Here is a 19,492-nt window from a genome sequence, read left to right on the forward strand (position 1 = left end):
TTATTTACTTTGAACATTTTACCAGTTAGCTGAAAGCACAGCTTATAGCCGTCCTGCAGTACAGAATCTGTGCTTTGGTGTTTTGAAGGCTACAGGCTGCTCTGAGTTTTCAAGATCATTTGAAATCAGTATTCAACCCAGGGAGCTGTATTAAGTTAGCCTATGCAGTGATAAATCTGTCAGATTCCATAGAATCCCTACACTGCACAAGGTGGCCATTCGGCCCATCAAGTCTGCACCAACCACAATCCCGCCTATTCCCACAACTCCACATATTTACTCTGCCAATCCCTCTGATACTTGGTTCAATTGAGATGGCCAGTCAACCTAAACCACACATTTTTGGACTGTGGGAGGAAACTGGAGTGCCGGGGGAAACCCACGCAGACAGGGGGAGGATGTGAAACTCCACACTGACCCTGTTTAAAGGGTTTTATTTACTGGATTTTGATTTTAATTGGAACACATTAGGAATATTAATTAAGGGTTAACCATTGTAGTAGTTGTTTTGTTTCTTATTTGTAATTGATAAAGTTCTTTCTAATTTTCTTGTTATATATGTTAACTATATTCTTAATTCAACTTTGTTTGATAAAAGCTCCCTAGTGGGTCATTTGAATCATATCTGAATTCAAACATCTCATGCTCATCCTAGCCAAATTCAAGGTGCAAAATCCAGGCGGACTTCATAAAATATTTGGGGGTTTCTGACCTGAACCATAACAAGAGCTACTGCTCTACTGGCTCCGTGTGTTAAGGACCTGGTAAAGATCACACAATGCAAGCTGTCGGAGAACTCAAACACAGACGCAATGTTTCTTTTCGCTTCTATGAAATTGTTTCCAGCTGGCTGGCACCGCGCTATCATCTTCCTGTTATCCTTTTTACATTCTCCATCCAAAATGTCTTCGGAGTGTGTAGCTAATTTTATATTCCTGGCAGCCTTGTTGGAGTGAACGATTATCTCAATCAAGTGCCTGATCCGCCTTCTCCTCCAAGCTGCAAGGGAACTGTGGAGGGTCTCGGTGCCACCTAGGAGCCAGAGCTATCGCCTTCTCCTCCTTTTCCAGTAACCTGTGTACGGTGTTGTGCCTTGCCCACTGAATTGTACAAGCGCCACAGTTCTCAAACCATGCGGTCATTTCCAGGGGACAATCTCTCTTCCGACATAAATGTTGTGGCAGGTTCTGTGCCACAAACTGAGCTGGAGGGTGGGGGGGGAAGAGGAAGTACCTCTAGAAGAGGCACTTGACCTCATGTGTTAGTGAAAGGGCTGGTATGCGAATCAGATTTAAACCCGGTTCGATCCTCACCCTACCCTTAGTTTTAGGGAAAAAAAGCACTTTGCCTTGGGCAGAGGACGTGGTATCCTACGATGCACACAGCACCCAGTCCTGAAATCGCTAGTTTAACTCTGAGCGGTGAAATGCTGCAGTTCAATTTTTTCACAGCGCAAAGTGCCACGTTATCAAAGCTTGGACAAAAAAAAATCTGCCATCGATGCACTTATGCAAATAGGATACATGAGCACTGCACGGTTCCCAGAACCACAGATTCCCTACAGTGCAGAAGGAAGCCAGTTGGACCATCGAGCCTGCACTGACAACAGTCTCACCCAGGCCCTAAGTGTAACCCCATGTAATTACTCTACTAATCCTCCTGACACTAAGGAGCAATTTAGCATGGCTAATCAAGCTAACCTGCACATCAGTGCACTGACAGGCACTGATTTGATTTAATTTATTATTGTCACGTGCATTGGGATACAGTGAAAAGTATTGTTTCTTGCGCGCTACACAGACAAAGAGAGTACATAAAGGAGAAGGAAAGGAGAGGGTGCAGAGCGTAGTTGTTACCGTCACAGCTAGGGTGTGGAGAAAAATCAACTTAATGTCTGACGGCAGCAGGGAAGAAGCTGCTCTTGGGTCGGTTGGTACGTAACCTCTGACTTTTGTATCTTTTTCCCGAAGGAAGGAGGTGGAAGAGAGGAGGTCTGGGGTACGTGGGGTCCCTGATTATGCTGGCTGCTTTGTCAAGGCAGTGGGAAGCGTAGACGGAGTCAACGGATGACATATTTAGCCCCGCTAATCCCCTGACACCAAGGGGTCAGCCTAACCCGCAGTAAATTAGATGCAGCGGCAGTGAGACACAGGCACAAAGCTTGAGTCGCATGTGCATGCTTAAAATATGCATTTACCTGATAGTGGAATTCTACACTTCAATCTAAAGAACAAATACCATCGGGGGAGGCAATGATAGTGGTATTATCGCTGGACTATTAATCCAGAAACTCAGCTAATGTTCTGGGGACCCGGGTTCGAATCCCGCCACAGCAAATGGTGGGATCTGAATTAAATTTTAAAAATCTGGAATTAAGAAGCTATTGATTCGGTGGCATGGTGGCACAGTGGTTGGCACTGCTGCCTCACAGCATTAGGGACCCGAGTCTGATTCCTGGCTTTGGTCGCTCTCTGTGTGGAGTTTCTCCCCTTGTGTCTGTGTGGGTTTCCTCCGCATGCTCCGGTTTCCTCCCACACGCCAAAAATGTCCTGGAATGTGTAGGTTAGAGGGATTAGTGGGGTAGATGTGTGGGGGCTGTGGGAATGGGGCCTGGAGTGGGATTGTTGTTGGTGCAGACTCAATGGGCCAAATGGCCTCCTTCTGCACTGTAGGAGTTCTATGTTCTAAGATGACACGAAACCATTGTCGATCGTCGGAAAAACCTATCTGATTTGCTAATGTCCTTTCGTAAAGTTTATTTATTAATTACAAGCGAGGCTTACATTAACACTGCAATGAAGTTACTGTGAAATCACCCTTTAGCGCCCGTTCAGGTCAATTCACCTAAGCAGGAAGGAAATCTGCCGTCCTTACCTGGTCTGGCCTACATGTGACTCCAGAGCCACAGCAATGTGGTTGACTCTCAACTGTCCTTGGGAAACTAGAAATGGGCAATAAATGCTGGCCAGCCAGCGACGCCCAAGTCCCAGGGTTGAATTTAAAAAAAAGCAACAGAATACATACAACACTCACGCCATCAGCAGTAGTTACTACAAACCTGAATAGCAAGAGGCAATACCAGTTCTGGAAAAGCTATGGTGTGTGCTTGTGTGTGAAAATATTCCAGAGTCAGGTCATACAGCTGTTCGATCAAACCATCCTGCAAGGCAAAACCGCAATTTAAAAAAAAAATCATCTATAAATGTGCTCAAATAAAAATTGGAAATTACAGATAATAGCCTATCCAATAACACACTTCCCTTTTTGCATCTTAGCAATTGCAGCTTGTGCATGTCACTGTCAGTGTGGTCTTTCCAGAAGATTTATCCCCTTGGAAAAGAACTGGCCTCAGCGTCTTAACGGAATAAGTTATGGAATACCGTCCCCGCAAAAAAAAAGCAGGCAATTTCTTAGTGCAAATTGGAACAAATGATTGGTACGACGGATGATTTGCTATCACCCAGGTACTGACATGTTGACTGCCTCTGGGACTTCTAATGCAAAACTCTGGTACTAGGGCAGGAAATCACATTAAGTGCAGACATTCACAGGATTTGTTACTGGATGTTGCACTGCAACAAATCATTAACCGGACTGTCTGTGTGTAAGGGCTCAGTGTGGATCCCCACCTCGGTTATTGTTGGCGGAGGCCCCGGAGTAGATTAAAGTGATAGGACAAAGAACTCGGAAAATTAATAAGCTCCAAAGGCTGCAAATCACAAAGCCTTCAGAAAGAAATGACGTGGAATGCAAATTTCGCAGAAGGGAATTAAAGTAGCGCACTCTTGGCAGGTAACGCTGAGCTTTACATAGCGGAGGAAGAAATCTTCTACTTGTTACGGGGTTCAGCAGAGCAGCACGGCGGTTAGCACTGCTGCCTCACAACACCAGAGATTGGGGGTCACTGTCTGTATGGAGTCTGCACATTCTCCCCATGTCAACATGGGTTTCCTCCAGGTGCTCCACTTTCCAGCCGTGCTCCAAAGATGTGCCGGGTTAGATGGACTGGCCACGGGGAATGCATAGGATTATGGGGTTAGGACGGGGGAAGATATTCTGCCAGAGTCTCTGCAGTCAGTGCAGACTCGATGGGCCAATTCTGCACTGTAGGGATTCTACGAATCAGCCGTACAACCAATTGAGCTAACCAATCCCCTCTGCCTTGCATACTCATTAAAACACATGGCAACCAAATTAAATTATAATCTTTGCGATTAAGTTGGCAGCAGCAGAGTCACGACTGGTCAAAGGTGACATCAAGCAAGCAAGGTAGATTTTGGTGAATTTGCAGTGAGTAAGAGTTTGCGTTTCTTGTATCGGGGCCTTTAGACAGTAAGATATAGGAGCAGAATTAGACCATTCGGCCCATCGTGTCTGCTCCGCCATTCAATCATGACTGATCTGATTCCCATCCCCATTCTCCTGTCTTTTCCCCCATAACCCCTGACCCCATAATTGATCATAAGAACATAAGAAATAGGAGCAGGAGTAGGCCATCCAGCCCTTCGAGCCTGCCCTGCCATTCAATAAGATCACGGCTGATCTGTCGTGGCTCAGTTCCACATTCCCGCCCTCTCCCCATAACCCTTAATCCCCTTGCCTATCAAAAACCCATCAACCCGCGTCTTAAAAATATTTAGCGAGGCAGCCTCCACCACCTCAACGGGCAGAGAATTCCAGAGATTCACCACCCTTTGAGTGAAGAAGTTCCTCCTCAACTCCGTTCTAAACCGCCCCCCCTTTATCTTGAGGCTGTGCCCTCTAGTCCTACTGTCCTTTCTGAGCGGGAAGAGTCTCTCCACCTCTATCCTATCCATCCCATTCATCATCTTATACGTCTCAGTGAGATCTCCCCTCATCCTTCTAAACTCTAACGAGTACAAGCCCAGTTTATTCAGCCTCTCCTCATCGCTCAACCCCCTCAACTCCGGTATCAGCCTAGTGAACCTCCTCTGCACTCCCTCCAAGGCCAAAATGTCCTTGCGTAAGTGCGGCGACCAAAACTGCACACAGTACTCCAGCTGATCAAGAACCTATCCATCTCTGTCTTAAAGACACTCAATGACCCTCCACAGCCGCCTGTGACAATGAGTTGCACAGATTCAACACTCTGGCTGAAGAAATTCCTTCTCATTTCAGTTTTAAAGGACTGACCCTTCACACTGAGGCTGTGTCCTCGAGTTCTAGCCTGTCCCACTAGTGGAAAAATCCTCTCCACGCCCACTCTATCCAGACTTCTTAGTATTCTGCAAGTTTCAATTGGATCCCTCCTCATCCTTCTAAACTCCATCCCGAACTCCTCAACCGTCCCTCACATGACAAGCCGTTCATTCCTGGGATTATTCTTGTGAACCTCCTCTGGACCCTCAATGAGGCCAGCACATCCCTCGTTAGGTGTTTGTTGGAGAAGCAACTAAGCTTTGCCTTGCGTTCAGGGAGATCAGGCCATGGTCTGCAGGCCCTGACAAAGAGTGGTAGGGCAGTCAGAGGGGAGGGGGCTGGATGACAGTGCTCCACCAATGGCAGCTCATGCATGTCAGGGAAATCAGGATTGGTTGAGGTGAGGTCAAAGGTGGGGTTGGGCGAGTCAGGGTAAACAAGGGCAGGTCAGGGGTGACAGAGAGGGGGTTGATAATGACAGTGGAGAGATGGAGGGTGACGGGGAGAAAGTGACCAACGGGTGTGGGGGAGGGGTTAGTGCCACAAGTAGGCTTACATTAACACTGCAATGAAGTTACTGTGAAAATCCCCTTGTCGCCACACTCTGGCGCCTGTTCGGGTACACTGAGGGAGAATTTAACACGGCCAATGCACCTTACCAGCACGTCCTTCAGAGGAAACCCATGCAGACACAGGGAGAATGTGCAAACTCCACACAGACAGTGACCCAAGCCAGGAATTGAACCCGGGGTCCTGGCTGTGAGGCAGCAGTGCTAAGCACCGTGCTGCCCATGAAAATGGTGAAAAGCTGGGTGAGAATCTCCCTCCCAGACAGACAGAACGTTGCTGCTGCCTTACAAGGGTGCTGCTTAAATATGGCACCCGGACCTTTGACTACCACGTGGTAACGGTGGGGGAGGGGCTCTGACTCACCGCCCGGCCCCACCACGAGACCAGTTGGACCCCTCAGCTGAGCTGCCTGCCCGCTGCAGGATCGCACGTGGTCAGACGCCCCTTCTCCAAGCGGGATTCCTCCTCTCTTCCGAGCTGGGACATTCACCCCCTGCAGCCAGATCCGGCCCTTTCTCCCGCTATTCAGGCCTGACCAAACCGTGCGGCATTTACACCCTGCGTCCAGTAACGAAATGAAAATAGAACAGCTCAATCCATTTCCTTCCAACCATTAACACAGACGGGACAGCCACTCTGCAACACATCCTCGCTTATAATGACTGAGCACTCTTGCTTCTGAGTGAGCCCCAAACAACGAGGCCCACGAACAGGCAACTCTTACTGAAGTCGCTCTCATTCCCCTTTGGAGAGAGACAGGGAGGCGTTCTAATGCATCGCACTTCCGTGATCATAATCCTTATAATCCCATTTAATAGCTGCTAGGTCACACGGGCAATGAACAAGGTTACCTCTGAGTGCACCGCTTACCCTGAAAGCTTTCTCCTGCAAATTCACATTGGACAACTTAAGAACCACGGCAAAGTTGATTGGGCGGAAACTCATCCGGCCGGGCTTCTTGTTGAAATCGACCTGTTGGAAAACCTAGCGAGACAAACACAATTACAATAAGAGGGAAATGCTCGAATTGATGACACTTCCTAGCTTTTAAAATTATTCGCCGGTTACAATATTGGCCAGAGAATATATGCAGACAGTGGGAGTTAAACATGATTAACTTACGAAATCAAATTCTTCCTCACTCTATTTATAGAAGTAATTTTTATAGTACCTTTATTGCAATGTTAATGTGAGCCAACTCGCGACAAATAAATAAACTTTAAACGATGCTGCAATTGAAGAATTTCTTCACTCGTTAATCAATAGAAGTCAAACTTTTCGATCTAAGACACAACAGAATCCCTACTGGGAGCCATTCGGCCCATTGAGTCTGCACCGACAACAATCCCACCCAGGCCCTATCCACATATTTACCCTGCCAATCCCTCTAATCTACGCATACCAGGACACTAAGGGGCAATTTGGCATGGCCAATCAACCTAACCTGCACATCTTTGGACTGTGGGAGGAAGCCGGAGCACCTGGAGGAAACCCACGCAGACACGGGGAGAACATGCAAACTCTGTACAGACAGTGACCCAAGCTGGGAATTGAACCCAGGTCCCTGGAGCTGTGAGGCAGCAGTGTGTGCCACCCACTGCAAAAGCCCGTAAATGCACCAAAAAATGTCAGTATCCTTTTTAACAATCCCACCAGAAGATTTAATAATGGACAGGGACAATCATGAAGACTCAGCACTAATCAGTGGGAAATGTCCCCACCACATATGTGACGGACAAGGTCACTGTCTTAATTTAACACTCAGGCAGCCGGACACAGCAACGAGAGCTGAAATTGGAGATTTTGTCGACTTCACATCCTTGCTGCTACAGTCCTGAAAACTGGAAAGTTGGCTGCTGTGATTTAAATTGCAACTGAACCTTGACCTCATTATTGGACGGGGTGGGGTAAGTAAACTGTCCATGGGGAGCTGTTATAATTCAATCAGAAACTCCAAAGTGTTTTGTGAAGCCTGTCTGAATCACAGGTTTGAACTTGGTACGATGAGCATGATGGGTGGGATTCTTCAGCCACACTCGCCCCAAAACCGGAGAATCCCTGTCCAGGGTCAACAGATCTTTGCGTGGCTCCCCCCACATTCCGATATGATTCCCGTGGTGGGTGGGTCGGGAGAGCTCCCCCTGATATGTTTCACCTCAGGTATGATTCAACTGAGCCACTAGGGAGCTTTTATCAAACAAAGTTTATTTAAGAATATAGTTAACACATATAGAAAGAAAATTAGCAATAACTTTTATCAATTACAAACAAAACAAAACAACCACGAGAACGTATAATCCTTAACTAATGCATATCTAAAATATTCCAATCAAACAAAACTTCACATGGACAAAAAAAAACCCTTTCCACAGGTTTAACGCAGCAAAGACTAATGCTCACGTGATACTGAGACTGAGTCCTTTGGCTGAACGCTGCAACTCTCGGGGCACACACAGACAAGCCTGGGGTCAGAAATGCTTCCCAGAACACCGGAGAGAGACTCTGGTCGAGAATGGAATGGGGGGGGAGGTGGTGGGGGGAGCCGGGAGCGAGAGCGAAAGAAAACAAGAGAGGGAAGCACTTCTTTTCAGTTTGATAACCCTTCTAAAGCTAACACTGCTGCCAGCCAAACAGAAGATGAAATCCTAAATTCACAAGGAAGGAAATAAAAGCCAGTCCAAAACACATGACCTTTCTGCTAACAATGCAGGGTCATAAAAAATCCCGAAGTAAAAAATACACAAACCCCTTTTTAAGTAGCAATAAAAGGATTTCTACAGACAATTCGGCAACAATAAGAGCTGCAGAGAACATGATTTAACAAAAAACTCAGAAGGTATACTAACATCACAGGGGCAAAGAGGGGATAAATATACTGTCCATTATGGGGGGGGGGTAAGGAAGGGGTAAATAAACTCTTGTGGGATGGGGGTGTACGGAAGGTAAACTGTCCATCAACAGAAGGGAGGGGTGCATAGTTAAAAGGTCCATGCTGGGAGGGGGCACAAAACATGGAGTATGACTTTGAGCTGGGGGATTAGCCAAGACCCAGTTGAATAGCAGGGTCGGCTCCAAGGGCCGAATGGACTACTATCCCCGCCCCTATTTTCTATGTTTCTCTGGTCCCGATCAGCGCGTTTGCCCTGATTTTCTCCAGCCTCTCAGTCACCATATTAAATGGCGGGCTACATCCATTGGAAGGAGCTGTTTTACACCAGACTGGAAAGCAGCCTCTGCCATAGTGAGTTTTTTTCACTCCGCTGACCAGTTGTCTGGAAGCTGGATGGACACGAACGAATAACATTCCACAGTACTTAACCGTAATAAAATGAAACAGGGCACTGAAGGCACAGGGGGAGGCCAGAGGGCCTGCCTTCCGCCATATTGAATTAGGCCTGTCCAAGGAGCCACTTTCACACAGGCCAGTTCCTTGCTTTCTCACCACACCTGTTTACATTGGTCTTTTTTTGTTTCTGGAGTGCCCAAGCGGCACGTAGGGGCAAGGAGAAAGCTGGATTCATCAGCAAACTTCACTCCTGGTGAAGCTTGTGCCTGAATCATAAATGTGATAGCCATGTAGCACAGCACACCTCAATCAAACTGTACTAGTCACAGTTCACCCCTCCACCCTTATCCCTTTCATCCCCGTGCACTGAATACAAATCTGCCAAGTCATAAATTATTAGAATGTCCTCCAGCTATCTCTTCCTGAAAGTAGTTGTCTCATCTATCCAGAGCCGACATTATCTTGTTGTTGGGCTGTGTGCCAACTCAGTCAACACACACGCGCTGCGCTTCAATGAAATATCTATTTCAGTATTCTCTGCGTTCACGGATACTGCAGGAGCCTGGTCTGATTCACAATTCCAGTACGGTCCCTTAAAGACACCTATCTGTTCACATCAACCATAATATACGAACCATGTGTCCAACTTGCTTAGTCTGCAGAAGATACATTACCCCACTCGACTAACTAAGTGCTAACAACCAAATAAGATTTTGGTCCTCTGCGTTCTCTACGAATCTGACCATACAGTGATCTGCCAAAAGGATTTATTAAAACCGACACTTCCTCAAAGGACAAAAATTCTCTCTCATAACTGAAAATGTTTCTCAGTGATAGAAGTCTCGTTCTGCGATGGAATCTGATAATTTTTAAGTTTATTTATTAGCAGGCGTGAACTAACACTGCAATGAAATTCCCCCAGTCGCTGCCTGTTCGGGTACACCGAGGGAGAATTTAGCACGGCCAACATACCCTAGCCAGCATGTCTTTCAGTCTGTGGGAGGAAACTGGAGTACACGGAGGAAACCCACACAGACACGGCGAAAATGTTTTATTTATTTCAATGCCACATGTAAGGCTAACATTAACACTGTAATGAAGTTACGGTGAAAATCCCCTAGTCGCTACATTGCAGGTACACTGAGGGAGAATTTAGCCTGGCCAATGCACCCTAACCAGCACGTCTTTTGGACTGCGGGAGGAAACCGGAGAACCCGGAGGAAACCCACGCAGACACGGGGAGAATGCGCAGATTCTGCACAGACAGTGACCCAAGCCGGGAATCGAACCTGGGTCCCTGACACTGTGAGGCAGCAGTGCTAACCCACTGTGCCACCGTGCCGCCCATGAGACACGCAGACTCCGCACAGACAGTGATCCAGGTCGGGAGGCAGCAGCGCTGACCACTGTCCGTTTTTATTCTGGCCCTCAGCCAGTTGTCCACCATCAGAGAATCACAGGGGGCCCGGCAGCACTGCTCGGAATTGCCAGAAGCAATGAGCTATATTACATTTTCACGGATCAATCGCCCAACTCCCCAATGACTGCCGACTATCTAATCTCGCAAGCTTCTCATTACCAACAGAAAAGTACTTTCTGAAGTCAAAACTGTGTGCAGATAATCAGGTAGGGGGATCACAATCAGGGAATCCTTGATAGCTTATTTTCATTTTAGATGAACAGCAACGGCAGGGTAAAGGTGGGTTTCTGTACTTCAAACTTGCCCATTGGCCCACGTACTATCCAGAGCTAATATAACGAGTAGACTCTCTTCAAAAGGTTATGAATTGTCTTCAGAAAATTTTGCAGCTAAACAGTGATTTCTTTACAGTCTCTGAAAGCAGAAGGGTGTGTTAGTAGGATGGTGAAAAAGGCGTATGGGACACTTGCCTTTAACAGTCGAGGCACAGCTTACAAAAGTCATATTGGAGTTGTATACAACTTGGGTGAGGCCACAGCTAGAGTACATTGTGCAGTTCTGGTTGCCACATTATAGGAAGGTGGTGATCACGCTGGAGGGGGTGCAGGGGAGATTCACCAGGATGCTGCCTGGGATGGAGCACTGAAGTTATGAAGAGAGGTTGGGTAGGCTTGGGTTGTTTTCATTGGAGCAGAGAAGACTGAGGGGGTGACCTGATCGAGGTACACAAGATTTTGAGGGGCATCTCCTCCAGGTGCTCCATTCCTGCAGAGCGGGTTAGGTTGATTGGCCATGCTAAATTGCCCCTTAGTGTCAGGGAGTTAGCAGGGTAAATATGTGAGGTTATGGGAATAGGACCAGGGTGGGATGGTAGTTGGTAGAGACTTGATGGGATGAATGGCCTCCTTCTGGACTGTGGGGTTTCTATGATTCTCCAATGAACTTTGGCCACTCGTGAATTCTTTTGTGAAAAAGACCACAACTTTACTTTGGTCTGTGAGCAAGCTGCTTTTATCCAAGGAATCACTTAGTATTCCAAGATGTGCAGGTTAGGGTGATTAGCGGGGTTATGGGGATGGGGTAGGCCTGGGTGGGATTCTCCTTAGTAGAGTCAGTGCACGCTCGATGGGCCAAGTGGCCTCATTCTACACTGTAGCAATTCTAAGATGCCGCAAACGAGAGGGAACAAGGACAAGGGGGTCCATTTTCCAGTCCTGCCCACTGCGGGAATCACCGCAGGCGGGATGGACAACTCGAAGGCCCATTGGATAGTCCATTGGCTTGAGGCGGGATCAGAAACTCCCACCCAATGTTTCACCAAAGATCCACTTGAAAGGACCTCCAGATAACTGCTGAGACCAGCGCTCTGTCAGATCGGCAGTATCAAGACCCCTTTGAACTTTATCCCTTTTATAGTGTACATCAACCTCTGCAGAAACCGTGTTCCATATTTGTCATGTGTCTTGTGTGCGTCATGCACGTGCGTGTGATGTGCATCATGTGTGTGCGTGCAATGTGTGTCATGCGTGCGTGTGTGGTGCGTCATGTGTGTGCGAGTGCACCCACTTGTGAGTCTAAAAAGGTGATATAAAGTTACACTTCCAGATTATAAACCGTGCCTTAAACATTTTTCCAGTTTATTTTAAAAGAGAAGTTCTGTTTCGTAATAAATCAATTATTCTGAGTTGATCGAAAGGTGCCTGGTTAGAGTTTCTTTGATTCCAGATCTCACAGCAGTGAAGGTAAACATCTGGCTGAGTGATTCGAACATTTACACTTACAGCTGCAACCTCTGGAGTTATGGATACAGATCATCTGCGCCCTCCTCCTATCCCAGTTGTAATCCGAGGTGGATTACTCTTGCAGGGAGCAAGCCCGAACACAAGGGGCCAAATGGCCTCTTTCTGCGCTGTGACCACAGTGTCCACTATCAACGCAAGTCATTCCCCACTGCCCCCCCCCCCAGCAACTTTCACCCAGCCCGTCAACACATCCTCCTATACCTTCCTGCCTCACGTGCTTATCTAAAGTCCTGCGTGTCGATCACTTTTGTTGCCCACAGCACCCTCCGCAGGTCTAGCAGCACACAGCAGACCAGGGCACTGGCAACAAGTTGCAGCAGCATAAGCTAGCGTGAGGGAAAGAGAGGTGTTGTCAAGGCAGGCTGGACTTGGTTTGCTTGGTGTGAAATTGCGCAGTGCACTATTCAGAGCGACAGGCACGAAGGAGTTCAATTAAACCCCCCCAATCTGTTGCTCTCCCAGAGATGCTAACCTGTTGGTCCTCATATCGCAGATATTAATTTGCATCCTATTTGCGACATTACACTTGAAGAAACAGTCCATCAGGCTGCACGTTGTAAACGGGAAACCAGCAAGTGTTTAACTATTTACTGGCGCGGGGGTGAACGAGTGGAAAATTTTCAACAAGACAAAAACATTCAAGAGGGGAATTATACAGGAGGCAGAAGATGTGCAGCTGAGGTGCATTTACCCCCGCTGGTCTCCCTGACACTGAGGGGCAATTTAGCATGGCCAATCCACCCAATCCACCTTTGGGCTGTGGGAGGAAACAGGAGCACCCGGTGGAAACCCACTCTGACATGGGGAGAATGTGCAAACTCCACACAGATAGTGACCCATGCTGAGAATCGAACCTGGTTCCCCAAGTTGCCCCTTTGGTGTCAGGGGGATTAACAGGTGAATGCATGAGGTTACGGGAACAGAGCTTGGGTGGGACTGTGGTTGGTACAAAATGGGCTGAATGGCCTCCTTCAGAACTTAAGTATGCTATGATTCTAACCAGTGGTGATTTAATTCTGCACGCTTGCAATCCCGTACGTTCCAGGACCAACTGGGTATATCAGAGAGATTGATAGAGTAAATGTAGGCCTAGTATAGGTGGCACAGAGGTTAGCACCGCTGCCTCACAGCACCAGGGACCCGGGTTCCATTCTCAGGTTGGGTCACTGTCTGTGTGGAGTTTGCACGTTCTCCCTGTATCTGCGTGGGTTTCCCCCGGGTGCTCCGGTTTCCTCCCACAGTCCAAAGATGTGCGGGTTAGGTGGATTGGCCATGGTAAAATTACCCCTTAGCATCAGGAGGACTAGCTAAGGTAAATGCATGGGGTTAAGGGGAAAGGGCCAGGGTGGGATTGAGGTCGGCGCAGACTCGATGGGCTGAATGGCCTCCTTCCGCACTGCAGGGATTCTATAAACGTTCCCCTCTGAGGCAATCTGGAACAAGAGGTCACAGGTATAGGCTGAGAGGCGATAGGTTTAAAACTAAGGTGAGGAGGGACTACTTCTCGCAGAGGGTGGTGAACTTGTAGAACTCGCTGCCCTGTAGTGAGGTGAAGCCTGAATCGCTGAATGGTTTCAAGAGCAGATAGAGATATTTCTAGTGAAAAAAATGATATGGGGGACAGGTGGGGAGTGGATTTGAGACCAGGGAGAGATCAGCCATGAGCTGATGGAATGGCGGAACAGGCTTGAGGGGCTGAATTTGCCAACCTCTGCTCCCAATTCCTGTGTTAAAGTACTCGCTACGTCCCCACCCCTCTCCTGTCAACTTTGTCGGACTTTAAAAAACCGTGGAACACCAAACTATTCTTTGACAATGTTGGAAGAGGAGGCCATTCAGCCCTTTAAGACTATTCTGCCATTTAATGAGGTCATTGTCAATACATATATCAACACCATCCACTCACCTCGTTTCCATATCCTCAATATCCGCACAGAACAGAAGCACCACAGTACAGGAAGAGGCCATTTGGCCCATCGGGTCTGCACTGATTCTTCGACACAGCATCCTACCCAGTTCCTATCACCATAACCCAATGTATTTAACCCGCTAATGTCCCCTAACCCACACATTCTGGGACACTAAGGGGCAATTCAGTATGGTCGAGCCATCTAACCCGCAGATATCCGGACCGTGGGAGGAAACTGGAGCACCCGGAGGAAACCCTCGCAGATGCGGGGAGAACGTGCAGACTCCACACAGTCACGCGAGGCCAGAATCGAGCCCGGGTCCCTGGCGCTGCGAGGCAGCAGTGCTAACCACTGTGCCACTGTCCCAGCCCAAGAGCTATATTTAATTTTCTTGAAATCTCCCACACTAAAGATGTGTAGGTTCGAGGGATTGGCCATGGTGAATTGCCCCTTAGTCTCCAAAGATATGTTGGTTAAGGAGGTTGTGGGGATAGGGCCAGGGTTGGATGCTCTGTTGGATTAGCCATGGGAAATGTGTGGTATTACGAGGATGGGGCGGGACGGAGGGCCTGGGTAAATTACTCTGTCAGAGAGTCGGTGCAGACTTGATGGGCTGAATGGCCTCCTTCAGCACTGCAGGGATACGATGATCTATAGGGTTTCGCTGAATGTGGTCAGTCAGCGTTACCGCTAAGCTTTTACAACCAGGGAAACTGTCTGGTGTTTCCTCAGGTTGACAGACCGTGAACCGCCTCGCCATTCCTTGTGCCCATCCATCAAGTGTAACTAACATCCCTCGTGTTGCAATTTGAGGAGTTTGTGACAATGTTCTGAAAGATAAAGCCTGTGATGAAGGCATCAGGCCGCTGGCAATAGTTACAAACGGACAGGGGATTGAGCTACCAGCCCTGAGGGAAGCCGCACAGATGCTGCGTTAATGAGATGAATGGCTATCCATCATGATCCTGAATCACGTCCTCTGAAGGAGTCATTGCGTCGTGCCTCACACAGCAAGGTTAGTTTCCACGTCACCGAGTGGACTGGGGAACGTTAAAGGCTGCTGCTCTGCAGAAATGATGTTGTCAGACTTTTTACTGTGTTTGCTCCGCAGAAATACCAGTCGTTTGAGAAAGGAGCCAAACTCTTCAACTACCCAGAGGACTCTGAATGGCGACCAGTGGGCTTAAACAGACTGAGGGAAGGAGAATGACCATCTGTTCCAACAGAAACCGACTGTATTCGACTCAAAGAATCCTTACAGTGCAGGGGAAGCCCATTGGACCCACCGAGCCTGCACTGACAACAATCCCATCCAGGCCCTATCCCCGTAACCCCATGTACATACTCTGCAAATCCCCCTGACACTAAGGGGCAACTTAGTATGGCCAATCCATCTAACCTACGCATCTTTGGATACCAAGGCGCAATTCTGCATCGCTAACCCACCGAACCTACACATCTTGAGACGACAAGGGGCCAATCCACCAAACCTGCACATCTTTGGACGCTAAGGGGCAATTTAGCACGGCCAATCCACCCAACTGTGCGAGGAAACTGGAGCAGCTAGAGGAAACCCATGCGGAAACGGGGAGAATGTGCGGAATCTGCACAGACGGTTAGTCAAGGCAGGAATTATTCAACTGATGTATCAAATTCTAGTGATGATCACACAGTAATTATCCTGTTAAGAAACAAATTGGGAAGTTGAGGGAGGTTGAAAAACCTATGTGAGTGTGTGTGTGTGTGTGTGTATATATATTTCATTTATGACAAGCCTAGCCGTTGACATGTTGGCAGGGCAGCTGCTGTAGACCAAGAGGTTCACCGCCTGTGTTTTACAGGGGATGACAGTGATTCTGGCTGGATGGGCTGCACACTCTCCAAGAGGGAAGTGGTTGCTCCGAAGGAAAGCAGAAGCTGAAAGAGGAAAGAGGAGATCGAGGCGGCAGCGGTTATCTCTGGAAAGGAAGTGACAGACTGGACACACCGTTCAGAAGACCACGAGACTTTGCCACGAGAAAGAAGTCCAGTTAATGCCTCGGGGGATGGGGAAGTGACATGAAACCTTTGTGGTATTCTCGCACAAGAGAACCCCTGAGGCCCGGACCAGCACGCTTTTGGTTCATTGCTACACTCAATTAGAGTTTGAGAAAAGAGAAAGCGAGAAAGTAAAATTAGAAAATGGCACCGGAGTTTATATAGTTCCTCCTAGGACCTCAACTCAAAAGTGGTTGAAGGCATGTTACAAGTGTAGATAGTGTTACTTAGTATTGCTAAGTTTGACAGGGGCTTGGGAGGGGGGGTTAGCTAATGTCCTGCCTCTGAGCCAGAAGCTCTGGGTTCCAGTCCCATCCTAGGACCCGATAGTAATGGAAGGTTCATTGATAACGCGGCCAATCAGGTTAAGTATGAGCCTGTAAATCCTTCCAACATGATGGCACGTGGTTAGCCATGCTGCCTCACAGGGACCTGGGACATGGGTTCGGTTCCAGCCTCGGGTGATCATCACCCGAGGGGTTTGCACATTTCCTCCCCACCCCCCCCCCTTGTCTACTTGGGTGTGATAACACCTATGACTTGCATGGCGAACCACTAATTGACCTCCCTGTAGGACTTGTTGAATACGAGCTCCCTGGGGATTGGTAATTAACTCACCGGGTGCATTTAGGCGGATTGGCCGTGATAAATTATCCATTAGTGTCTGGGGGATTGGCAGGGTAAATGTATGGGGTTACAGGGATAGGGCTCGGGTGGGATTGTTGACACTGTATGCTCGATGGTCCAAATGGCCTCCTTCTGCTGTGTAGGGATTCTATAATTCTATGAGCATGGATATAGAACCCTGTATAAAGCAAGACCCTGAGAGGCTCCAGTAACCTTTTAGTCCCGGTTGGGACCTATTGTATTCACAAAAGGCTTGTGGGCTACTGTTTATTTTATGCAATAAGAGCACGGTTCCTTCACAGCCGACTCCTGTAGTGGGTTTCCTCCGAGTGCTCCAATTTATAGAATCCTGAGAGTGCAGAAGGAGGCCATTTGGCCCATTGAGTCTGCACCCCTGACCACAATCCCACCCAGGCCCTATTCCTGTAATCCCACATATTTACCCTGCTAGTCCCCCTGATCAATTTAGCACGGCCAATCCACCTAACCTGCACATTTTTTGGACGTTTCGCATCGTTGGTTTCTACTCACACTCTGAAGATGTGCAGGTTGGGTTGACTGGCCACGCTAAATTGCCCCTTAGGGGCAGGGGGATTTGCAGGGTAAATGTGTGGCGTTACAGGAATGGGACGTGGGTGGGATTATTTTCAGCGCAGGCTCAATGAGCCTGTACGGTAGGGATTCTATTCTATTCTAAGTCTTTGCGTCAGAGGGATTGCCAAGGCAAGGATGTGGGGTTACGGGGATCGGGCCTGGGTGGGACTGTGGTCGGTGCAGGCTTGATGGGCTGAATGGCCTCCTTCAGCACTGTAAGGATTCTGTGATCTTGTGAACACACGCCAATGGCAGGCGCCAAGAGAGATTTCGGGTAAGCCACGTGACGGACAGCTTATCCCATCACCAGATTAGTGTGTCGAAGTGTACGTTGCTACAGCAACTCGGGACACCCAGTGAACTGTAACACATCGCCCCAACTCATTCTGGCATCTCGGGCTGAGTGTTTAGTTGGATAGATCTTGGAGACTGATGGCAGCCTGTCACATTCCTTTAGCACACTGCCTGAAATAGCAGTAGGCAGAGAAAAACAGCTTTGAAGTGTCTGTGGGTTCCTTCATGTTTCACAGGTTTAGCTCTGCCCCTCGGTGCTATTTCAGGAATGCAAAGCCAAAAAATCTGTTCCTCTTTTAAGCTGCGCAGCGCCATATCAGTAGCATGGGGTTTAAATTGGACAAGGAAGTATGTGTCCAGAGCAGCAGCTAAGACCACATTCTTACTCAGCCACAGTCTTGTAACACTCCCACCTCTCAGTCAATGAGCTCTGGGTTCAACTCCAACCCCAGAGTCTCAAGCACATAACCTCGCCAACTCTCCCAGTTAAGCACTGATGGAATACTTAACATACAGAGAGATCTCAGCCTGATCAGAGGGATCTGGGTGTGCAGGTCCACAGCTCCCCAAAAGTGGCCATGCAAGGTGATTAAGAAGGCGTATGGAATACTTGCCTTCATCAACCGGGGCACTGAGTACAAGTGTTGGCAAAACAAGGACAGCACGGTGGCACAGTGGTTAGTACTGCTGCCTCGCAGCACCAGGGACCCGGGTTTGATTCCGGCCTCTGTGTGGGGTTTGCATGTTCTCCCCGTGTCTGCGTGGGTTTCCTCCAGATGCTCTGCTTTCCTCCCACAGTCCGAAGATGTGCGGGATAGGTGGATTGGCCATGGCAAATTGACCCTAGTGTGGGGTTATGGGGATAGGGCCCGGGTGGGACTACGGTTGGTGCAGACTCGATGGGCCGAAAGGCCTCCTTCTGCACTGTAGGGATTCTAGTTTGCAGCTATATAAAACCTTGGTTAGGGCACATTTTGGTGTTTTTTTAAAACTCATTCATGGGACATGGGTGTCGCTGACTGGCCAGCATTTATTGCCCATCCCTAGTTGCCCCTTGAGAGGGTAAGGGTGAGCTGCCTTCTTGCACCGCTGCAGTCCACGTTCTGTGGGTCGACCCCACAATGCAGTTAGAGAGGGAATTCCAGGATTTTGATCCAGGCACTGCAAAAGAACGGCCAATATACTTCCAAGTCAGGACAGTGAGTATCTTGGAATATTGCGTGCAGCTCTGGTCGCCACACTATCAGAAGGAAGTGGAAACTTTGGCGAGAGCGCAACCAAGGTTCACCAGGATGTTGCCTGGTCTCGAGGACGTTGACTACGAGGAGAAGTTGAATAAACTAGGATTGTTTTCACTGGAAATACGGGAGACCTGATGGAGATCTACAAAATTATGAGAGGCATAGACAGGGTGGATGGTCAGAGGCTTTTTCCCCAGGCTGGAAGTGTCAATGACAAGGGGACGCAGGTTCAGGATGAGAGGGGAAAAGTTTAAGGGGAAGTTTTAAACGCAGAGAGTGGTGGGTGCCTGGAATGCACTGCCAGAGGAGATGGTGGAAGCAGGCACATTAGCTACATTTGCGAGGAATCTGGATGGGTACAAGAATAGGGAGGGAATAGAGTAAGGACAGAGGGTTTTTCATTTAGATTGGCACGAGCTTGGAGGGCCAAATGGTATGTTCCTGTGCTCTACTTTTCTTTGTTCTTTCAGTATCTGCACTGCGTGTAAGGTGGTTGCCACGATAATGGCGACGCACTCTACGTGAAGGGCTCCAGGATGTTTAAGAGATGC

The 19,492-nt window shown here is 48.3% G+C and overlaps 1 protein-coding gene across 1 annotated transcript in view; it reads right to left on the reverse strand.

Annotated features, from left to right (window-relative positions):
* Positions 1 to 965: 965 nt before the first annotated feature.
* Positions 966 to 19,492, reverse strand: part of noc2l (NOC2-like nucleolar associated transcriptional repressor) — a 110,611-nt gene continuing 92,084 nt past the window's right edge. Inside the window, exons 13-15 of the mRNA XM_080214917.1 lie at positions 6,601 to 6,714; positions 3,059 to 3,160; positions 966 to 1,100 (exon numbers count right to left, since the gene is read on the reverse strand). Of these exons, the coding sequence (XP_080071043.1) occupies positions 966 to 1,100; positions 3,059 to 3,160; positions 6,601 to 6,714 (351 nt within the window). The remainder of the gene's footprint in view (positions 1,101 to 3,058; positions 3,161 to 6,600; positions 6,715 to 19,492) is intronic.

The sequence above is a fragment of the Carcharhinus amblyrhynchos genome, chromosome 30 (assembly GCF_965287045.1).
Source record: "Carcharhinus amblyrhynchos chromosome 30, sCarAmb.v2.hapA, whole genome shotgun sequence".
In the NCBI taxonomy this organism is placed as follows: Eukaryota; Metazoa; Chordata; class Chondrichthyes; order Carcharhiniformes; family Carcharhinidae; genus Carcharhinus; species Carcharhinus amblyrhynchos.